This window comes from Phaseolus vulgaris, chromosome 4, assembly GCF_051622355.1.
Source record: "Phaseolus vulgaris cultivar YP4 chromosome 4, ASM5162235v1, whole genome shotgun sequence".
Lineage (NCBI taxonomy): Eukaryota > Viridiplantae > Streptophyta > Magnoliopsida > Fabales > Fabaceae > Phaseolus > Phaseolus vulgaris.
Genome location: NC_143501.1, coordinates 36,498,837 through 36,519,760, shown reverse-complemented (window position 1 = coordinate 36,519,760; position 20,924 = coordinate 36,498,837). Strand labels below are relative to the sequence as shown.

The following is a 20,924-nucleotide window of genomic DNA, read 5'->3' as shown; positions in this document are numbered from 1 at the left end:
AGACCAGAGCATTTAATGTTCTTCCTCCTGGTTTCTTTAATAATTAGCATATGTTTGCACAAAATTTTGTTAAGGTTTTCACACAAAAAAACAGTTGATTTATCGAAACAACCAGTTGATTTTGTTTAACAACAAAGTCAAAACAAAGCTAAGCTTTTCCAAACCATTTTCAAAACCATTAAGTGTCAAACAATAGGTTGTTTCGACATTTCAACAAGTTGAATTTTCACACCCTTTTAGAAAACCCATCTTTTCAAAAAGGTAAAGATTCAATTGAGCTTGGATCATCTTAAGGAGTGAATTAACAAGTTTCAAAAAGCTAAACAACACACACACATCACCAAGGTCTTCAAGCTTTCCACTTGGATTTGGAGACATCAAAGCATTTTGTTCAACATCTTCATATAGACGATTTTTTTTCACAAGGTCTACGAGATAAGTATTTCTAACTTATATGTCTCAGTACTTTGCATTGGATGATCTAGGTGTTGCATATGATTAGACGATCTAAAGTTTCTTTGCATATATATAGATGGTATAAAATTTGGTGTATCAAATGATGTTATCTTGTATGCATTAAACACTTATGTTTAGATATGTTGAACAAAGAAACTTTTATGATTCCAAATTTGTCTTGAAAACCTACTATAGCGTGTGTATGTGTGTTTAGTTCGGTAGATTTTGTTATGTAAATTTGCATATCAATATGATCCAAGTAAACCTGATTTGAAATCTCCTTTAAATGTTTTGCTTTCCAAATCTGTGTTTATTTTAATTAGTTGATTCATATATTAATCAGTTGAAATTACTTCTATTCAAGTTTGTTGACTATAATAAGTATTTTAACAGATTGGTTTATCATATCAATCAGTTTAAAACACTTATGGTTTTTAAAGGATTTAAAAATGATTTGTTTTCTTTTATGTCTTTTCTATTAAGTGAAATCAACCAGTTATTTCGATAAATGAACCAGTTTTTAATCTGGTAATTTTGTTAAAGAAAATAGTCAGTTATTTTCATAAATCAATGAAATGTTTTTTAACATAATTTTGTTATGTTAATCGAATTGTTTTTAATTGATACAACTAATTTCATTAAATGATCAAACTGTTTTAACAATCTTTCTTAGCTTATATACAGATGTTTTTTTATCATTTAACATAACACTTTTCATAGACAGAAAAACATAAAGCTTTAAATCATTCTTGGAGATTACATTTGGATCTTGGATCATTGTTGTGATGTGAAGAAGGTTTTTGGGATATCAATTTTGTTGTTCTTCATTTGTATTAAACCCAGGTGTATTCGAACTTCATTCTTTTCACTGTTTTGTACTGTAAACAAACTCAAATAGAGTTTCTAAATTATGTGGATGGTTAAGAGTGTTGTGTATTCTTGTAGGGTTCAAGATCAACACTCTTGGTTGTTCTTGTGTAATCTTGTTTGATTGTTTTTAGTGAATTCTTAGTGGTGTGCTAAGGACTGGATGTAGCTTTTTGTTAAAAGTGAATCAGTATAAATCTCATGTGCATTATCTCTCTCTCTCTTACTCTAATATCTATTATATAATATTTTTTACAGTGTTTTGCGTTTAAATCAATTGATTGAATTCTTGAAACAACAGGTTTATATTTTGATTAAATGCTTGTTGTGCTTTTTATAATCAGTTGAACATGTAAATCAATTATTTAATTTTATTGAGTTTTTCGGTCTAACTCCAGTTTTTTAGAAAATATTGTGAAAACAATTCCCCCTCCCTCTTGTTTCAAGCCACGTATTCTATCAATATAATCATATTTGTATGAGTTAAATGTATCTAAAAATACTGCATACTTCGTAATGCATTTGATTAATTTGCAATTATATTGTGTCTACTTGTAGATAATATAGTATTTTGAAGTATTAGATGGTCTAAGTTATGTGTGCATTTAGATAGTCTAGGCGATAAAAGTGATAGATGATTAAATATCCTTTTTTTTGTAAGCCAAACTTCATGTATTGGGAATGACCACAAATCTTGTTGTACATTTGATTTGAATTTCCTAAATAGTTTATTTATATTAATGAATATTGGTTGATTTCGTGAATACTAGATTATGTTTTGATTGAATATTTGATTGAAAATTGTTTGAGCATGTGATTATTTACATTCTTGAGGGTTTTAATTTCTCTAATTTTAGAAAGAAAAATATGAGTTGTAATCTTTTTAATATTACCATTGCTCAGTTACTATTTTTAACCCTTTCGTATAACCTAAAAATCCTTTTGTATTATGATCTAGAACAACTTAATGAAAGAGGTTTTGGAATTTAGTGTGGATCTTGAACGTTGTATTCAAGGTTTCCTTCTTGAATCAAACCATCTACCCATAATTGGTTAGGATATTTTGGAACTATGTTAGGTTAGTAAAGAAGTGTCCATCAATTTAGTCAGTATCTTTAATGCAATCACTAGGAAAGGGTTCCTAATTGCTTTTATCCTAAGAGGGAAGCGATTTACTATGGAATTGACACAATTGTACAAAAGCTATATGGTGATAACTTCTTAGAAGAGCCTCTTGGTCAGAAGATTGATTACAATAAGCTTTATGCAAAAGGAAAAATATGAACAAAAGTGTAACAAATGATTGCTTCAAAAATATGGTTCAAAATACCATATAGAAGAGTATGGAAGGTTCATAACAGAAAACCATATAGCAGAGTATGGAAGGTTCGTACCATATAATAGAACACCATAGGAACAACACGGATTTAAAGAGAAGAAAATTAGGAGAGAAGACAGTTGGCTTTGAAGAATCAAAGCTCTAGATACCAAATGATAGCATCATCTCATCCGAATTGAGTTTTTCTTGAAATTTGAAGGAAATTGACGGAAGCTTAATGGAAGGAATATGTCAAGGATGGCTCCATTAGAGCTATGGATTCCTTGGAGTTGCATGAAGAGTAGGGAGAGTGATTGGTTCGGACATATCACTTGGAAGAGGTGGAGAAGGAGACCAAAGGTGTCTATTCTAGCGAGGCTAGACAAGAGAGTGCTTAGGCTTGCAATTTGGAAACATAACACTCATATATTGATCTATGTTTTCATGAGCCAAGCACCTCAATTTATTGGAGAAAGGGCTAAACATTTTGGAGCCAAAATTTAAAAATTCAAAATAAAACTCTCTAATGAGAAGGTGTTTTGTAGACTCGTGCTTTCCATGTTTAGTTCACACCTTCCATGCTAAATCCTCTCCACTCCTAGGTTGTCATGTGGACGTCTATGTGCTCTTTACTAAAGTTAATTTTCGTCCTATATTATACCCTAGACGTTCTAGGATCACATTGGGCTAAAAAAAAGTTTAATTTTTACCCTAACTAGACTTATTCTAGTATTGGCCCAAATACAAGCCCAAAAACCTATGCTACTTGGCCCAAACATTTGGTCCAATTATTTTATTCTACTAGACCCAATACATGGCCCATGAAATCCTGAATAAACTTTATACAATTTATTTAAGTTAAAGTTTGGCCAAAAAATAATGTTGACTAGTCATCCGGAACTCAATCTTCTTGTCCTTCTGACCAAAGCTCTAATTTATGTTTTGATAAGTTGGCGGTTTTGAAAGCTCAGCCATCAAGAAGTTTTTGGAAAAAGAATGTTTAAGAAGAACTATGCTCTATTATCTGTTTTTGTCTGTGATATACTTATTAATGCTTTTATGTGTTATCTATCTAATACACTTGTTAATGTTTTTGAGTGTTATTAACTTATAGTTTTTCTTATATAACTTGATTTTGTCTTAATTTTTAGATTAATTGTATCTTTTAAATGTTTATTTTATTTGTATTTTCTATTTTTAAATTAGATTTATTTTCTGCGAGAAATTAGAACTTTTACAAAACTTAATAAATTTACAGCTTAAAAAACTGTATTTTCCTGCGCTGAATTAAGCTGATTGTTTGCTTTATGTTTTTTTTTTCTATAGATGTCTCTGATTTTTGTTGGAATTCCAACTCATAATTTCATTTGGAATATCAGAACATAAATTTTGGAGCTGGGTTGCAGCAAAGAAGTAGTTTTTAGTAGATTTGTTTATAAGGATATTTTTGTAGTTTTACTAGTTGAGTTAGGTGGGTCAAGTTTTGTGAAGTTGTTTAGGTGCATAATTTTCTTTGTTTCAGCACTTTATAAATACAGTGCATCTGAGCATATGAATGACATAGAATAATTTTAGATAGTAGTAGTTTAGTTTTACACTTTTTCAGCTTCTCAGTCAATGTAATACTACTTTTTCTGACTTTTCCCATTCTCTCTTTCTCTTTCTTTCTTGTGCTGTCCAAAACTAATAAATTATCATCTATACTTTTAGAGTTATTTATCTATTACACAAATCCTACAATTATTCTCTAACTAAATACTTAATGAGATAAAACTTTAAATTTTCTTAATTGAGTTCTCGATTTTCTTAAGAGAATAAATCTATATTAATAAAATATAAATATAAATAAATGGAAATCTACTTGAAAATAAATTATACTGCACATTTGAGGATATAGATTTTTGACCATTTGTAGACGGTGATAAATATAAAAAAAGGTAATTATGGTTAATTTTGATAATATTTTGAATTGGTATATAATATATATAATTAAATAATAAGTGAGTTTTTGTTTATAGACGGAATCAATTATCTTTAGTTGTTGGATAATAAATATTTTCCAAGATGTAGGTGCAAATTCATTAAACGCACCACATAAATATTGTCGAGTGTGGTGTTATAAAGTAATGTTAAGATTAGATAACAATTTAAAATTTAATTTTTTTATTAATAATAAAAATTATTTTAAATATTAATAATTATTTTAATTTATAAAATAATGTTTAGTTTAATTTAATTAATAATTATTTTTTATCTTCAAAATTAATTATTATTTAATGATTTTTTTATACTATATGACACAATCAATTTATCCATAGTAAATTCATCTCATTTTCATTATAAAATTCTAAAATATATATTCGATTAAATTAATCCATTTTATTTTATGGATGATTAATGACTTTTTACAATTTCTTAAAATTATTATTTTTACAGAATTCATTTTTAATTTTTTTAAAATGTTTTTAAGTTTTTAAAACTATTGTTTTTATAAATTGTATAAAAGTTGTTAATAAATGGATTGAATTGGATATTTATGAAATCAATCATCATTGAATCGAAGTTTAAATTAAATTTTCAATAAATTAAAATAGATTAATGGATTTTATTTTATCAAATCCATTAAAATATAAAATAAATTTTACCCATTTTAACTAATTAAATATTATTTAGGAGGTAGAGTCAAATTTGGGTGATCACTTGGAAAATTGTGTACTCAAACCATCACATAAATATGATAGGACAAACATTGAAAAGTATGAAATGACCCTCAAAATTTAAATGACCATAAAACAAAAACTACCATTATTCGAACAAGAAATAGAGCACTTATATCTAAAATAATTCAAATCCAATTTAAAAATAGTTAAAATTCAAATTATGCCTTTCCAGTTTAATAATTTTGTATGCAAAACAAATGGTGAATATAAAATAGAAAATGTCTAAAAAGGATCCAACTCATATATCTTCATATACCATTAAGGTTTATTAATATCACTTTTAAATCATTGTTACAATGCAAATTCACAAAGGCTTTCAGATTTTCATATTTAAAATAGAATAAAGCAAATACGAATTTTTGTTTTCTTAAATATTAATTAATTTATATTTTATAGAAAAATAAAGGTATATGTGTTGTTTTGATGCCCATTTATTAATTTTTATTGCTAATAAAAAAAAGAACGTGGTGATTTTTTTTTCATATAATATGACTAAAAAGTTTAAAATGAAAATTAAGAAGTCTTCGAAGTCAATTGATTGAAATAGTAAGTTATATTATTTTGTGAATTGAATAAAATAGTGTGACTAAAAAGTTTAAATACAGAACACCTATCAGTATATTTCTAATATTCAGTCTCTCTCTCTCTCTCACATGATAATGAGGAATTTGAAAGTGATGATGTTTGTGGTGTGTGTGGTGTTGCAGGTTGTTCATGGAGAACACCAAATAAGATGCCTTCCAAAGGAGAGGGAAGCACTCCTCCAATTCAAGGCTGCCATTGTCGATCACAACGGCATGCTCTCCTCTTGGACCACTCCCAACTGTTGCCAGTGGGAGGGGATTCGCTGCAGCAACCTCACCGCCCATATTCTAGGCCTCCACCTTCCTGGACACTATGCACAACCCTCTCTACTTTATATGAGCGGAGAGATCCACGAGTCGTTGACGGAGTTGAGACAATTAGAGTATCTGAAGCTCAATCATAATTTTTTTGGAGGTACTCACATCCCACAGTTTCTTGCTTCTCTCACAAACTTGAAATACCTTGATCTCTCGTCATGTCATTTTAGTGGAGAAATTCCAACTCAGTTTGGCTCTCTTTCTCGTTTGAAATACTTAAATCTTGTTGGAAATTCTCTGGAGGGTTCAATCCCTCCTGAACTTGGGAATCTCTCTCAGTTGCAGTATCTTGATCTAAGAGACAATTCTTTGAAAGGAATTGTACCATCTCAGCTTGGAAATATCTCTCAATTGCAGCATCTTGATCTCAGAGACAATTCTTTTGAAGGAAACATTCCTTCCCAGCTAGGAAACCTCTCCTAGTTGCAAGAGCTCTATCTTGGAGGATATCATGATACTCTCAAAATTGAAGATGGAGGTCAGTGGCTCTCAAATCTCCTTTCCTTAACTCATCTTTCTTTTCAATCCATATCTAATTTGAACAGTTATCCTAACTGGCTTCAAATGATTGCCAAGCTACCAAAACTAAGAGAACTGAGTCTAATTCATTGTGGCCTTTCCAATCATTTTCTCCATTCCTTCAAGCCTTCCAACTTCAATTTTTCTACTTCCCTTTCTGTTCTTCATCTTTCTCAGAACTCCTTCACACAATCAATGATATTCCAATGGCTGTCAAACACCACTTCCAACCTTGTTGAGCTTGACCTCAGTGGTAACCTCTTGCAGGGCTCCACATCAAATCATTATGGCAATATATGCACCCTACGTTCTTTAGATATGACAAGAAACAATATGATCGAAGACCTTCCATCAATTCTTGGTAGTTTGTCTAGTGGTTGTGCTAGATACTCACTACAGGAATTGAGTTTAGCATTCAACCAAATCACGGGCTCGCTACCTGATCTTTCTGTTTTCTCATCTTTAAAAAGATTGGATCTTTCTAACAATCAATTGAGTGGGAAAATAGCTGAAGGCACCAGATTGCCATCTCAGTTGGAGCATTTGTCAATTAGGTTAAACTCATTAGAAGGCGGTGTTCCAAAATCATTTGGGAGCACATGTACTTTGAAGTCATTGGATTTGTCTCATAATAAGTTGAGTGAAGATCTAAGAGTCATATTTAATCATTTGTCCGGATGTTCTAGACACTCGTTGCGAGAACTACATCTCGGTCAAAATAAATTCAATGGCAGACTGCCTGATTTTTCAATGTTTTCCAAGTTGGAAACACTAGACGTATCAGGGAATCAATTAAAGGATGGAGTTCCAAAGTCACTTCACAATGCTACTATTTTGAGAATATTGGACCTATCCAATAACAGTTTGAGTGAAAATCTTCCCACAATAATCCATCACATATTTCGATATGCTAGATACTCATTGCAGCATTTAGATTTGAGCATGAATCAAATTAGCGACACTGTACCCAATACTCTGTCAATGTTTCCATCATTAAAAAGATTGTACCTTGATAGTAATAAGCTAAATGGGACAATTTCTGAAGATCTTCAATTTTCGACTGAACTTGAGGCACTCTATTTATCATCAAACTCTTTGGAAGGTGTGATAACGGACTCTCATTTTTATAACATGTCAAACTTAAGGGAATTGGGGTTATCTGATAACTTGTTGGCTATAGAATTTAGTCAAAATTGGGCTCCATCTTTTCAATTGGTTAATATTGGATTGAGATCTTGCAAGCTAGGTCCATTATTTCCCAAATGGCTAGAGAAACAAAATGAATTCAGCAGTCTTGACATTTCAAATAACGGAATATCGGACATTGTTCCAAAATGGTTTTGGACTAAATCTGAATTGCCAAACTGGATCAATATCAATATTTCATTAAACAAATTACGAGGCATAATTCCAGATTTGTCACTAGATAATCATTTCTATTACCTTAATCTTAGATCAAATCAATTTGAAGGTCATATTCCATCATTTTTACGAGGTTCAATGTATCTTGATCTGTCTGACAATAAATTCACAGATTCTTCTTGGTTTTTATGTTCTAGCAGTGCAACTGAAACTTTATACCAATTAGACATTTCAAACAATAAGTTTTCTGGACAAATTCCAGATTGTTGGACCCATTTCAAATCGTTGGCTTATTTAGACATGAGTCAAAACAAATTTTCTGGAAAAATTCCTACTTCCATGGGATCACTCCTTGAACTTCAAGTATTGTTATTGAGAAACAATAAGTTAACAGGTGAAATCTCTTCTTCTTCCTTGAGAAACTGCACAAAGTTAGTGATGCTAGATATGACAGGAAATAGGTTATCAGGATCTTTTCCAGATTGGATTGGGAGCAAACTGCTAGAGTTACAATTTTTAAGCTTGGGAAGCAATTACTTTAATGGAAGTTTACCATTGCAAATTTGTTATCTAAAAAGCATTCAACTCTTGGATCTATCGCTAAACAACCTATCTGGACAAATTCCTAAATGCATAAAAAACTTCTCCTCAATGACTCAAGTGACTAGAGATTATCAAGGTCATTGGTATTTGGCCAACACAAGCTATATCAAAGGTAATGTTTCATACAATTTGAATGCATTCGTGATGTGGAAAGGATCAAAGCAAATGTTCACAAATACTGGATTATCACTTTTAAAAAGCATTGATCTCTCAAGCAATCAATTATCAGGAGAAATACCAAAAGAAATAGAGAATCTTTTTGGATTGATTTCATTGAATTTATCAAGAAATCATTTGACAGAGAAAATTCCTTCAAATATTGGAAAGTTAACCTCACTTGAATTTCTTGATTTGTCAAGAAACCAACTTGTTGGTTCAATTCCTTTGAGTCTTGCTCAAATTGATCGACTCACTGTATTAGATTTGTCACATAATTATTTATCTGGAAAAATTCCAACTGGCACACAATTGCAGAGTTTCGATACATCAAAATATGAAGGTAATGTTGATCTATGGGGACCGCCACTAAAGAAATTGTACATTGATAGATTGTCAAAACAAGAACCAATTGTTAAATTTGACAAGGAAGACAACTTTATTTTCTATAGTGAATTTTACAAAGGTATGACAATTGGATTTGTTATAAGTTTTTTGGGAGTGTTTGGCTCAATCTTAATAATACGCTCTTGGCGTCATACATATTTCAAGTTCTTGAGTAATTTAGAAGACACTCTTTATATCATGACAACAATGAAAATTTTCAAATGGTGGTTGAGATCATAAGAGGTAATGTTATTTATTCTTGTTCTTACAAACTTGACTTTTCCTTCTTTTTATTATTATTATTATTATTATTTTTACTTTCTCTGTATCGGTAATGTCTCAAAATTGTTTTCTCATTCGCATACTAAGTTGTTTACTCCTTTGTATATTTAAATTTGGGATTACAATGTAGTGTGGGTCGTGCAGGCTGATCTGCAACTTATTATTGAGAATGCGGGATGGATTTATTAATCCGACGTGCATAAATAAAAAAATAATTATTTTATTTTTTATAAAAAAAATATTATACTTCATTCTTTTTATTATTGCAACGTGATCTTTATTTTATTATTTAAAAATAAATAAATTTAATATACTAAAAAATCAATATTTTATTTTAATCATATATTAATAAAAAAATAATATAAAGAAGAGATTTCAATAAGATACTCATAAAAAATAGTCATTTTCATTAAAATATTTTATTACAAAACTTTGATAGATACTTTGATACATTTACACATATATATATAGGGAAAAGATATGCAAAACAAAATTTTAATTATTTTTAATCAAACTTTCTACCAACCCTTATAATTGAATTCATATTTTTATCTTAATTGAATTAATTGAAACAAGGATAAATTTTTCAGCAGCAAAAAATATGTTATTTTATAATTAATAAGATTTTAATTTTTAAAAAAAATAATTTTCTTTATGCGGACTACCTCTTATGCAAGACGGTCAGTGAAATTAGTCTGCATTCCTTAACCCTGAGTCAAACGCGGGACGAATCAACCTGTATGTCAACCTAGTTTAAACATTGCAATCTTTATGTCATGGGTGATAGATATAATTATTTTTATAGTAAATGAGTTGTGATTCAAGAAAAAATTCTCAATCTAAGTTTTAGTATTTTCTAATCTCAATTTTTCCTTTTACAAATATTTATTTATTTATTTTTATAATCATATAAGATAATTATTTTTTTGACAAATGACTTTTGTAAAAGTATATAATAAATTGAAATAATTTAATTAGTATTCACTTCAATGATAGGAGTTTTCTACTCCTTTTGCTTTTAATATTTGAGTTTTCTTTGGATTTATGTTTTTTTTTTCATTATTCTTATTATTTCCATTTTTGGCAGAGAGGAAATCTGGATAAGAGTTGTGAAGTAGTGTATGTGAGAAATGAAATTGTTATGGAAGATTGAAAGTGTTCTGAGGGTATCATGTGGAAAGGACATCAAAGAACAGACCAAAGAGCCACGGAACTGAGGAAGGGTTGTTGAACTCCTTTGGACTTGAGGATTCAATTGTGATTGTGATTTTTTCATTTTCCTTTTTCTAAAAGCATTTTGTTCATAGCTTAGCCTTTAGATTTGCTTACTCTTTCCTTTGAAATTGTTAGTCATACAATGATTTAATGAATCTTCATAATGTTGGAAATGACATGTATGCCAATTAGAAAGAAAGGAGCTCTCGAAATAACCCACTTTACCATATCTCTAATTTTATGAGTTTATCTTTATACCTTCAAATATTTAGGAAGAAGGATAACTATTTTTAATGCACTGTACTTGTTGAAACACTTCACACACTCGGAAGCTTGGACATTTCTCTTAAATGACGTGTCCGATACTCGGACATCGACACTTGAATGACACCTGTAGGACACCGACACTCGTATGACACTTATAGGGCACGTATCCGTGAAGTGTCCAATTCAAAAAGTATTTGTTAGATTTATGACAATTCTAATACGATTCTAACACAATTTTAAAAAGAAAACTTACATTAATTTTTTAAAAATTCAAACTTTATTGTATAAATTGTTATTATGATTATAAAAATAAAAAACAAATCCTTGTGAAAACAGTCATGGAAAACATTTTTCTGCTCCAACAAATAATCTGAAACATATGTGCACATAAATCTTTATTATCAATTTATATAATTTATAATTATATAATATATAGATTTGTATCTCTGTATCCTAATTTTAAAGATTTTACGTATCTCAATAGTGCTACATAACTCACACGATCTTCTATCGTTTTTAAGTGCGTCTGATATTGCGTCTAATGCGTTACAAAGATCGTTTATTACTTGATCTAGTGTATCTGGTTGTTTTAACGGCCAATTTTTTATGTTTTCTGTTTTATTCTTGTTAGTAACTTGATCCACTCTTTATATATATATATATATATATATATATATATATATATATATATATATATATATATATATAATTTCAAGTTACTCACATCACATTAGTTATTAGTTTTCATATCCTCTGTTGTATTCTATATATCCAAATCAAAAAATCATGTTTCAGTTCCAGTGACTTTTAACGTATTTCAAGTTTTACACTCCATATCTAATGTTTGTTTTCACTTTCTGAAATATGATGAACCGTATTCAATAATACTAAGAGTAAAATCTTCATTAGCTAATTTTATATAATCCAAAATTCACAGATATAGTTTCTATCATTTTTATGACTTCGTCAAAGCATTCATTAAGAGACAATTCACATAAATAATTGAACCAAACTATATGAGTAGTACGGTAACACAACCAATTTACAAAATTCTAATGTTTGAAAATTCTGATCATATATAATACAGCATACCTAAGAGGTTGGTGTAAAACATTCCTATTCCTACAAAGCCATTGCATCTTCCAAAATCGTGCATGACAGAAGATAAATCCCCTAAAACAGGTCTTCATTTGTTTGTAGAAAAATCCAAACAAAAACTAAGAACCCTCTCATTCACACAATGCATGATGATCAACACATTCTTTAGAGAATACACATGTGCCACAACTTGTGCTTTTCTGGGAATTATAAGATCTGTGACATTTGGGGTATACTGAGAAATTTGGCCATGCTTCATTTTGATTTCAACATCTCTGGTGTAAGAGTCGTTCCTTTGTTGAAATGTATCATTGAGGATGAATGGTGAACGAATCCAAAATATAAGTAGTATTCTCCAATCTAAAGGAAGTAAGTGAGTTGTTGTTTCTTCCTTGAACCTCCTTCTCCATATAAATCATTCCATTGCTTCAACTCATTCATTACGGATCCTTCTGATGCAAAACTTGCAGCCACCTGTGTTTAGTCAGATATTTGTAAGTTCATGTACATGGAAAATTATATTCTACATGATATAACACAGTTTTCTTCTTCCACTTCTGTGACATTGTTAGTATTATATCCTTAGTTACATGTACAAGTTACCATTTTAAGTCTTAAAAATGGACTACATGACCATGTAGTGCTAGATATCTATCATCATATTCAATTGAACCACTGTTTTGAAATGCTAGATTTTACAAATCCAATTTCAAACACTGCATGTAGTATTGTACAGATTCCCATGTCTAGTACTCTCTCAAGCCATTTGAGTGAAAAAAAATTGAGTTCACCCTACCTGACTCTTAGCCTGCTTCATGTCTTCCATATTCAAAGGCCTGAGGGTAATTTCTTGGTCTTCCTTATCTTTATTGTTTGAAGCATCTTCAGAGTTTTGGCCTTCAGCCTCTCTTTTCTTCTTTTCCTAAAATATGATGCAATTGATATTTAGTTAGATCTTCATCTTGAATTGCATACAGATGTTAATCTTAAAATAGTCCAAGTTGTTTAATAACTACCATTTCCTTCATTCTCTCCCGCTGTATCAGCTCTCTAACAGGTCGATAAGCCGCAGTGATGCACAAATTCTGTTTACAGACAATAACATCAACAGATTTTAACCCAAAAGAAAACCAAAACAGTAATAACTACCAAAACTCACCTTAAGATCACTTCCAGTATATCCTTCTGTCATGGTTGCCAGGTCTTTGAAGTCTAAGTTTTCATGTTTTTCTTTAGCCAGAAGAGTCTTCAAGATCTTTTCCCTGTTCTCAGCAGATGGAAGACCAACCAGGACCCTGCTCAATGACACAAAGGTTATTGACATTGCATTAAAATATTACAACGCCAATACTAATTGAACTGAAAAGCAAAGAATATCACAATAAGGCAAAAGGGGGGTCCTACCTGCGTTCAAACCGTCTGATGATAGCTTCATCAAGGTCAAATGGTCTGTTGGTTGCAGCGAGAACCAAAATTTGCTCATTAGGTCCTGTTAATAGCCCATCCCAGTGTGTCATGAACTCATTTTTTATCTTTCTCATGGCTTCATGCTCTCCTACTCTAGTCCTCTGTCCAAGCATGCTATCAACCTCGTCAACAAAGATGATTGTTGGGGAAACCTTAGCTGCCAGTGTGAATAGAGCTCGGACGTTCTTTTCATCTTCTCCAAACCATTTTGATGTAATAGTTGACATTGAGACATTAATGAAACTTGCACCAGCTTCATTTGCAATGGCTTTTGCTAGCATTGTTTTTCCAGTACCAGGAGGCCCAAAAAGCAATATACCTCTACACGGCTTTAGAAGCCCACCTTTGAAGAGGTCAGGCCTTCTAAGGGGAAGCATTACCAGCTCTTGAAGTGACTCTTTGATCTCATCCAATGCACCAATATCTGCAAATGTAACCCCTATCTCATTTGCAGGGATAACCTCAGGTCTTATGCGCTTCTCAAACTCGTTGTCAGGAACTTCCTGCAAACAAGCAATTATAAGAACACAAAATGGGATAGTGAGTAAAACAAAATAGACTTGAAGAAGATACTACTTTAGACGTTAGATCACCCAGCTCCGTCTAGATAGATGACTGGTAAATTGTTAATTATAGTGTACCAATTTTCCAAAATTGAAAGCATCAAATTTGTAATGTGATTGAAGTATATATAAGGATCCTATTCATTTGTTGTTCTTTTTTTCTATTACATGGGTAGAATTTGACAAGGTGAGAAGTTTTTTTTTTCTGCCTAAGGTGCTAAGAAAGATGATCTTACCGCTTTGGAAGGTGCAGGATTTTCGCCATCTTTCTTTGTTACCGGGATGGATTTCTCTGTCTCATTCTTGTTTTCGGGTGCTTGATTGTCAGACTTAACTTCATTCTTTGCACCAGAAATATCTTCCCCAGCATTTTCCTAATGTTACAGAGAAATACATCAATAAATAAAAACTGAACACATACAATGATACTCACTATTTATCATTATTTTTTCCTTAGATTTTCTTGATACTCCTGCAGTAATAAATAAACTGTAAACAAGCATACCTTGTTAGATTCATTAGTCTTCAGATTCCCACTACTCTTGCCTTCCTGGAACAGACTCAATCCATGGGACAAACTGTCCACAAACAAAATCAGTAACTGCAAAATATTTTCATGTAATCAATTGCTTACAGTCATCGGACTAGATATTTACCTATTGGCTGATATAACTAGCTTTCCATTTCGGTATTCTGGATCCTTGGTTTTCATCAAATGGTAAGATATTGCAGATACTACAATTTCTTCAATATAATTGCTGAGTAAGATAGTATCTGAAAAGCAGACTGAGTTCAAGTCATCACAGTCAATGTCATTTGCTGCTAGTACTTCAGCAATGTGGTTTCTGTTGTCTTGGAACTGAATAGCTTTCATATCCTCTTCCAGTGATCCTTTCCAATTGCCAGAATGAGTTTCATCTTCAGGAGCTTTGATCTCAATGTTGTAGGGGAATAACGCAGTGAGCCTTTCATCAACTTCTTTGCAATCGTCATCTGAATCTAATATCTGGGACCCAAGTATCAACACCGAGCCTGATAGTTTATTTATCATTTTTTGTAGTAAATTATATAACCTTGACTGAAGAAGGAGCTTCTCAACATCCCTTATGTATAAAATGATGGAACTAGTTTCTGAGAAAGAAACCAAAAGCTGAAACAATTACAACGATCTTGTTATTAGAGTGAAAACTCTATGTGATGATGGCCATATGAAATTTCATGATCTATTATACTCGTCTTATGTAAAAGTTGCCAACAAAGGTTGTCTAGACACAATTTTAAAATGAACTTTCAGTAATTACCTTGTAAAGTGCCTGCACAAAGAGCTTCTCATCAAAACACAAGCTACTTGTGCGCTTGAAACGTGCTGAAATCATAATTCAATGAAGTGAGCAAAATGTGGGAGGAGAAAATTCATATTTCATGCATTAGTGACGACAACAAAACAATGAATCAAGCCTTTAGCTGCATGACATTTTTCTTTGTTTAGAAGAACAATAAATTTATAGATAAGACTATTTTCCTGCTGGAGTTTGCAGAATAATCATGAATTCATAACATGGATTTTGGTGTATCAGATTAGTTCTTGTTAACACTAATTCAAAACTTCTATAAACATCCTTGGAAATAGTATCTGCACCCTTCATCGTACACTACTGAATTCAAAGCAGATGTTCACATTAATCTTTGATTGGATTAGCAACTTAATACTTGCTTAATAAGATAACCTATAGTTATAAAGTATAACCTGGAAATGTTGGACCACACTGGGAAGCAGTGCTACTTATATCAGATGCAGCAGAAGCATTCCTCTTAAGCTTTGGAGGATTGGAACTTTCAGTAGCACTGCTTTGTTGACGCACAATTCCTTCAAAAGAAATTATCAATCAAAATCAATGAAGTAATAGCTCTATATATTAAGTTAGCAACATAAATATTACAGCCAATACAGGTATCAATGATTACAATATCTTGAAAAATGAGAAGGGATAATATGGAGTCTCTACAACCATTTGCAAAGTCAAAACTCTGAGCACTGTTCATTATACTAACAAAAAACAAAACCTATTACCAGATGTCAAAGCAATACATGAATTATAAAATCTTTCATATCTTCAAGTCTTCAACATTTAAACATTGACATTTATTATTGAATAAAAAAAGTCATACTTTAAACATTGACTTTTATTTCAATAGTACCTCTTGATTCTCCTGCTGAAGAAAGCATTGAAAAGGAACCAAACAAAGCAGACATTGTCTCCAAGGTTGCCTCCGAGATTGACCTTTTCAAACACTATGTAACAGAAGCAAATAAGTCAAACCAAAAATTACATGATCTCAATGTTTCTATTTTTAGTAAATATAAAATGAAGCTAGCAAGTTGCAATTTCATCATGTCAACAATGACATAGAACTGAGCAGGGTAAACTTACTGTTTCTTTTCTGGAACATCCAAATTTGTTCTGCAACTGTTCAAGGGAAAAACATATAGGGTAAGAATATATGTACATGACCAGCTAAAGCAAATAAAATGAGAAGCAATGAAAAATTACCTTCACAGAGAAGTCAGTAATATCTAACAACAGCAGCTTTGATTCAAAGTAATGAGCTAAAGCTCTGGCAAGGGCTTGCTGATAAGATTCTTCAAAATTTATAAATAAATAGCGTTAGTCAAACCAACTTGAAATCAAAAAAGAAAATTCTGCAGGACAAGATTAAATTCTACCACACTATACCTGCTGGACCAGATAGCAAAATAGCCCTGCTTCCTGGCGAGAGGTTCCTGGTGTGCTTGGAAAAGTGAAGATGTTTCAAATGAATATATGCAGCACTTGTCAACAAAATTCGAATTCTTTCACTGCATGGTCACATTAAAAACATGCGTAAGATATGGTGCTATAAGAGGGTATTACTATATCAAATTCCTCAATGATTAGATCAAATCCACCTGGGACAAGAACAGGGCATGAGCTCCACAATAAATATAGACAATATCTAGGGAATCAATACTTTTACAAAAACCTGTTTTGTCCTAAATAGAAAACTAATTTAGAAACTAGAGGCAGGAATCATATGATGGCTCATTTAACGTAGCATGTAATTCTTGGAATATAAAATCAGAAGGCAAAAAGCTAGAACTTGAATTCAGTTAAGTCCAAGATCCACAATTAACAATAGAAGGAATTCAATTTCTTTCTTGCAGTAGACAACAAACAATACGACATTCCCATATCTAAACTTTCCTTAGTAGTAGTTATATACCAACTTACTGACCTATGAACTAGAAAATATTAAAGCAGAAAAGGAATATAGAAGATCCCAGTTGCTGTTGTAAAGACTGTATGAGCATCTTGTATCAGGAATTTTCAAAGACTATAGAATTACATAACATTTTTTTTTTCATTTTTAGTACATCAAGGTATTGTTAGATTGTGCCTTTGCATCATGGAGATCATAACTTGTAGATGCAGAAAAACCTCAGAACACACTCCAAAATTGTTTACAACTGACCCTCCTAAGCCACACAATGGTGAGAGTCTTGTGCAGTTGGTCACTTTTTCACATAAGGGGTTGTTATCACAACTTGAATTAGAGTCTCAATCACTGTAGCTTTTCTGAGCACACAAGTGTGATCTTTTAATGTTAAAAAGTATTAATAATTTGAATTAGGGTGTGCAGATTTACTGTGATCACCATTTATATGTTCTGAAGCAGAGTGGAACCACCAATATTAAGTAGACAAGAAACAGATAAGTCTAAAAGACAATTGTCCCATAATCTAAGAAGAGGATGAAGTTAATCTGAAGTATACATGTTTAATCAGAAAAATAATATGACCTATAACAAATCTACAATCAATGCAAGTGCACATAATAAGCACCAAGTACAATATTCAAATAAGCTATCCTTTGATTACAAAAAGTACAAATTAAAAGTACGCTATCCGATTCATTCTTCGATCTATTTCAGTGAAACTGCACACATTTATCAGGAAAAAATGCATCACTATATCAGCAGCTTCCCTGTTTCAAACCCAACATATACTCAAAATGCAACAATTTTTATTTTTAAAAACCACAGAAACCTATGGCAAGAGAAAATCTCTTGAAGCTTGGGTTTAACAAAGAAGCAAAGATGAACTCAACAACAAACAATCAATAAAATCTCAAAGATATAAGAAGATCAAACCCACCATAGAAGCCCCATATTGAGTATCAAAATCATATCTACCAGAAGATTCATAGCAGATTGCCATGAAATTTATAAGTCAAACTGATGAGAGATCCATGTCTAAAACACCTTTGACACCCAAGTTTATCATAATACACAACTATATCATAAATTCAAACATACCCTCAGAAAATGCTGTCAATGCTTAAATATCAATCTGAAGGGTCAAAATAGTAACAAAAACACAGAAATCAATAACACAAGTTTGAGTCATATTATACCATTATTATATTCCAATAAAATCTCAAAATCACCTTAAGTAATATGGAAACTCCTCAAATGTACACTTTCCGTCCCTTCCTTCTACCACCAGCCTCCTGAGCTCCTGCACAATCTGCTCCATGGAAATCTCATCAGAGTCACGATTCCCGCCAACCCATTTCTGCCCTGAACTCAACCCAAGCCCCACACCTAACCCAACCCCAACACTCAATGCTGACAACAGAACGTGTTTCTGTTCCATCACGACCCTCAATCCAAGCTTGGTCCTTTAAGACCCCAGAAGCGATTTTTCACCAAAGGGTATCAAGATTTTTAAGCAAAGTATGACTCTGAGAAACGGGTACCCCGGATATTGTGGATGACAACAACAACAACAAAGATAATAACTTAACAACCTATGTAAAATGAGGCTCCGAAGACAACGTTGGTCTAAAGGATTTTGACAAGGCAATGACTCGCTCTGTGTGTGTCCCTCCTCAATGCCTATATATAGCATGCCACAACTAATGGACGTTAAAACACATTGCTTGCCATGAACCCAATTTTCAAAAAAGAAAAAAAAAAGTTGAGATTTTTACTTTTCCATGCTTCTTTTTTGGCATAGTGGTGAGTGGTGGTAACACCAAATCTTGGTTCTCTCTCTTACTTAGATTAGACTGTCATGTTTTATTAGTTTTTATTTTTTATTATTTGTCCACTTGGAAACCTTTTTTTAAAGGCTTTTTTTAATATATCATGGCTTTGGCTAATAATTTCTTGTTGTCCCTGGTTTGCTTGGTGCATTGTCATTTTGGTTTCTTCTTAATAAATAAATGTAAAGGCAATGAAACGGTATGGTTGGTGCCTGGCTTATTTGTTTTCTATAAAAGCATGTTAAAGTCAGGACCATTCATGAAGATTTCGAGAAAAAAAGAAATTGTTGCATACCTACCCTTTCATGGTATACATTCTAATTTTGCATATTTTACTAAGAAGGGATCGTGATTTCTGCAAGAGTTAGATCAGATTCATCTCCCACATTTTCTGAGAGATTAGACATTGATCTTGAAATCAATTCACATAACTTATCAGAAAATACCATAACTATTTTATTTCAATAATATAGAGTGATTTACTATAAAATTATTTTAACATTTTTCAATTGAAGAAAAATATATTTCAATAGTTCATGATTATTATAAGTAACAAATTGTATTAGTTTTTTTATATTTCATATGAAAAAAAGAAAAGAAAAGGAAGAAAAGATAATAATATATTTCATTAATAAAAAAATTGTTATACTTACTTACATTGAGCTGATAAAACAGTTATAACTGATTGAGTATATAACTCAGAGTAGTTATAGTAGTTATAACTGAGTTATCTATACCTATATATAAAGGACTCTGACTGCTCTAAATTGTTTTTCTATTTTATCCTTACTTAATATTTTATTTTATTAATTTATTTTGGTTATTTAGACATTTTATAATTTTAAAATTTAATAAAGCAGTTTTTTAATTTTTAATTTATTTGTTCTCACTTAACTACTTAACTGAGAGGAGAGTGAAAAGATTGAAACGTTAATTTTATTTTGTAGTCACCTAACTAGCATGAGAGTGGAGAAATTGGTCATTTTTCTGTTTTAAACTGATATTCTTCTTTATTAAATAAACAATTTTTTTAATTTTAAAATTTTATTTTATTTGTTCTCACTCAACTAGCAGGAGAGTTGGAGAGATTGGTAGTTTATTTTATTTTATGTGTGGTCACTTAACTAGCAGGAGATTGATTATCAGAAGAAGTTTTGAATGTTGAGCAGTTTTTTATTTTTTCTCTCTCTTAGTTTATCTCTCTCCTTCCTCAAATCTCTTAAAACTCAATAACATATCTCTCATACATACAAATACACATAAATTTATATATATATATATATATAATTATTTTAAAAAAAAACTAAAAAATGCACGGACTATGTTTCCATTGATAACTGATAAAACAGTCACAATTAATAAAAACATTTACAATTGAAAAGTTAGTAATAACTGAAAATCTAAAATATTATATGAGATTTTTTTTTATTATCTAATAACGTCAACAAATTAACATGTATATACTTCATTTTCAGCTTGGTTAAATTATTTTAAATTAATAAAACCTTCTTCAACTCCAATATTTTTAAACAGTGCTTGATATATTAGGTATTTTTAAACTACTTCATTCCAATTTTATTATCAAATCATAGATGAAGGATAACTTTATCAGATTTTATAAAAAAAAAAATATGTAACTTAATAATGTAAAAAGATTT

The 20,924-nt window shown here is 31.1% G+C and overlaps 3 protein-coding genes across 3 annotated transcripts; 2 read left to right on the top strand and 1 right to left on the bottom strand.

Moving 5' to 3' along the window:
* The first annotated feature begins 6,014 nt into the window (after positions 1-6,014).
* On the top strand, positions 6,015-6,688 carry LOC150028033 (receptor-like protein EIX2). Its single transcript, XM_090301253.1, has one exon. It carries the CDS (start codon positions 6,015-6,017, stop codon positions 6,684-6,686), a length of 672 nt encoding a protein of 223 aa, XP_090157379.1. The 3' UTR covers positions 6,687-6,688.
* Positions 6,689-6,822: 134 nt separating this feature from the next.
* Positions 6,823-10,797, top strand: LOC137837544 (receptor-like protein EIX2). Its single transcript, XM_068646561.2, has 2 exons — positions 6,823-9,533; positions 10,660-10,797. The coding sequence occupies exon 1, from the start codon at positions 6,828-6,830 to the stop codon at positions 9,528-9,530; it is 2,703 nt and encodes a 900-aa protein (XP_068502662.1). The 5' UTR covers positions 6,823-6,827; the 3' UTR covers positions 9,531-9,533; positions 10,660-10,797.
* A 1,252-nt stretch (positions 10,798-12,049) lies between these two features.
* Positions 12,050-19,274, bottom strand: LOC137837545 (uncharacterized). The gene is made up of 15 exons (XM_068646563.1): positions 18,667-19,274; positions 16,918-17,039; positions 16,735-16,823; positions 16,615-16,650; positions 16,382-16,475; positions 15,930-16,049; positions 15,484-15,548; positions 14,839-15,332; positions 14,688-14,760; positions 14,419-14,556; positions 13,557-14,122; positions 13,312-13,447; positions 13,169-13,237; positions 12,949-13,074; positions 12,050-12,626 (listed from the first exon to the last, which is right to left on the bottom strand). The coding sequence occupies exons 1-15, from the start codon at positions 18,873-18,875 to the stop codon at positions 12,513-12,515; spliced, it is 2,451 nt and encodes an 816-aa protein (XP_068502664.1). The 5' UTR covers positions 18,876-19,274; the 3' UTR covers positions 12,050-12,512.
* Between the last annotated feature and the right edge of the window lie 1,650 nt (positions 19,275-20,924).

What these genes read in the sequence shown, in the direction of transcription:
- LOC137837544 (XM_068646561.2), top strand. Translation starts at nt 6,828, where the DNA reads ATGATTGCCAAGCTACCAAAACTAAGAGAACTGAGTCTAATTCATTGT.
- LOC137837545 (XM_068646563.1), bottom strand. Translation starts at nt 18,875, where the DNA reads ATGGAACAGAAACACGTTCTGTTGTCAGCATTGAGTGTTGGGGTTGGG. An exon ending in AGACTAATGAATCTAACAAG is followed by an intron (nt 14,557 to 14,687) that starts GTATGCTTGTTT and finishes CTGTAACATTAG; the next exon opens with GAAAATGCTGGGGAAGATAT. An exon ending in ATCAGACGGTTTGAACGCAG is followed by an intron (nt 13,448 to 13,556) that starts GTAGGACCCCCC and finishes GTCATTGAGCAG; the next exon opens with GGTCCTGGTTGGTCTTCCAT.
- LOC150028033 (XM_090301253.1), top strand. Translation starts at nt 6,015, where the DNA reads ATGATAATGAGGAATTTGAAAGTGATGATGTTTGTGGTGTGTGTGGTG.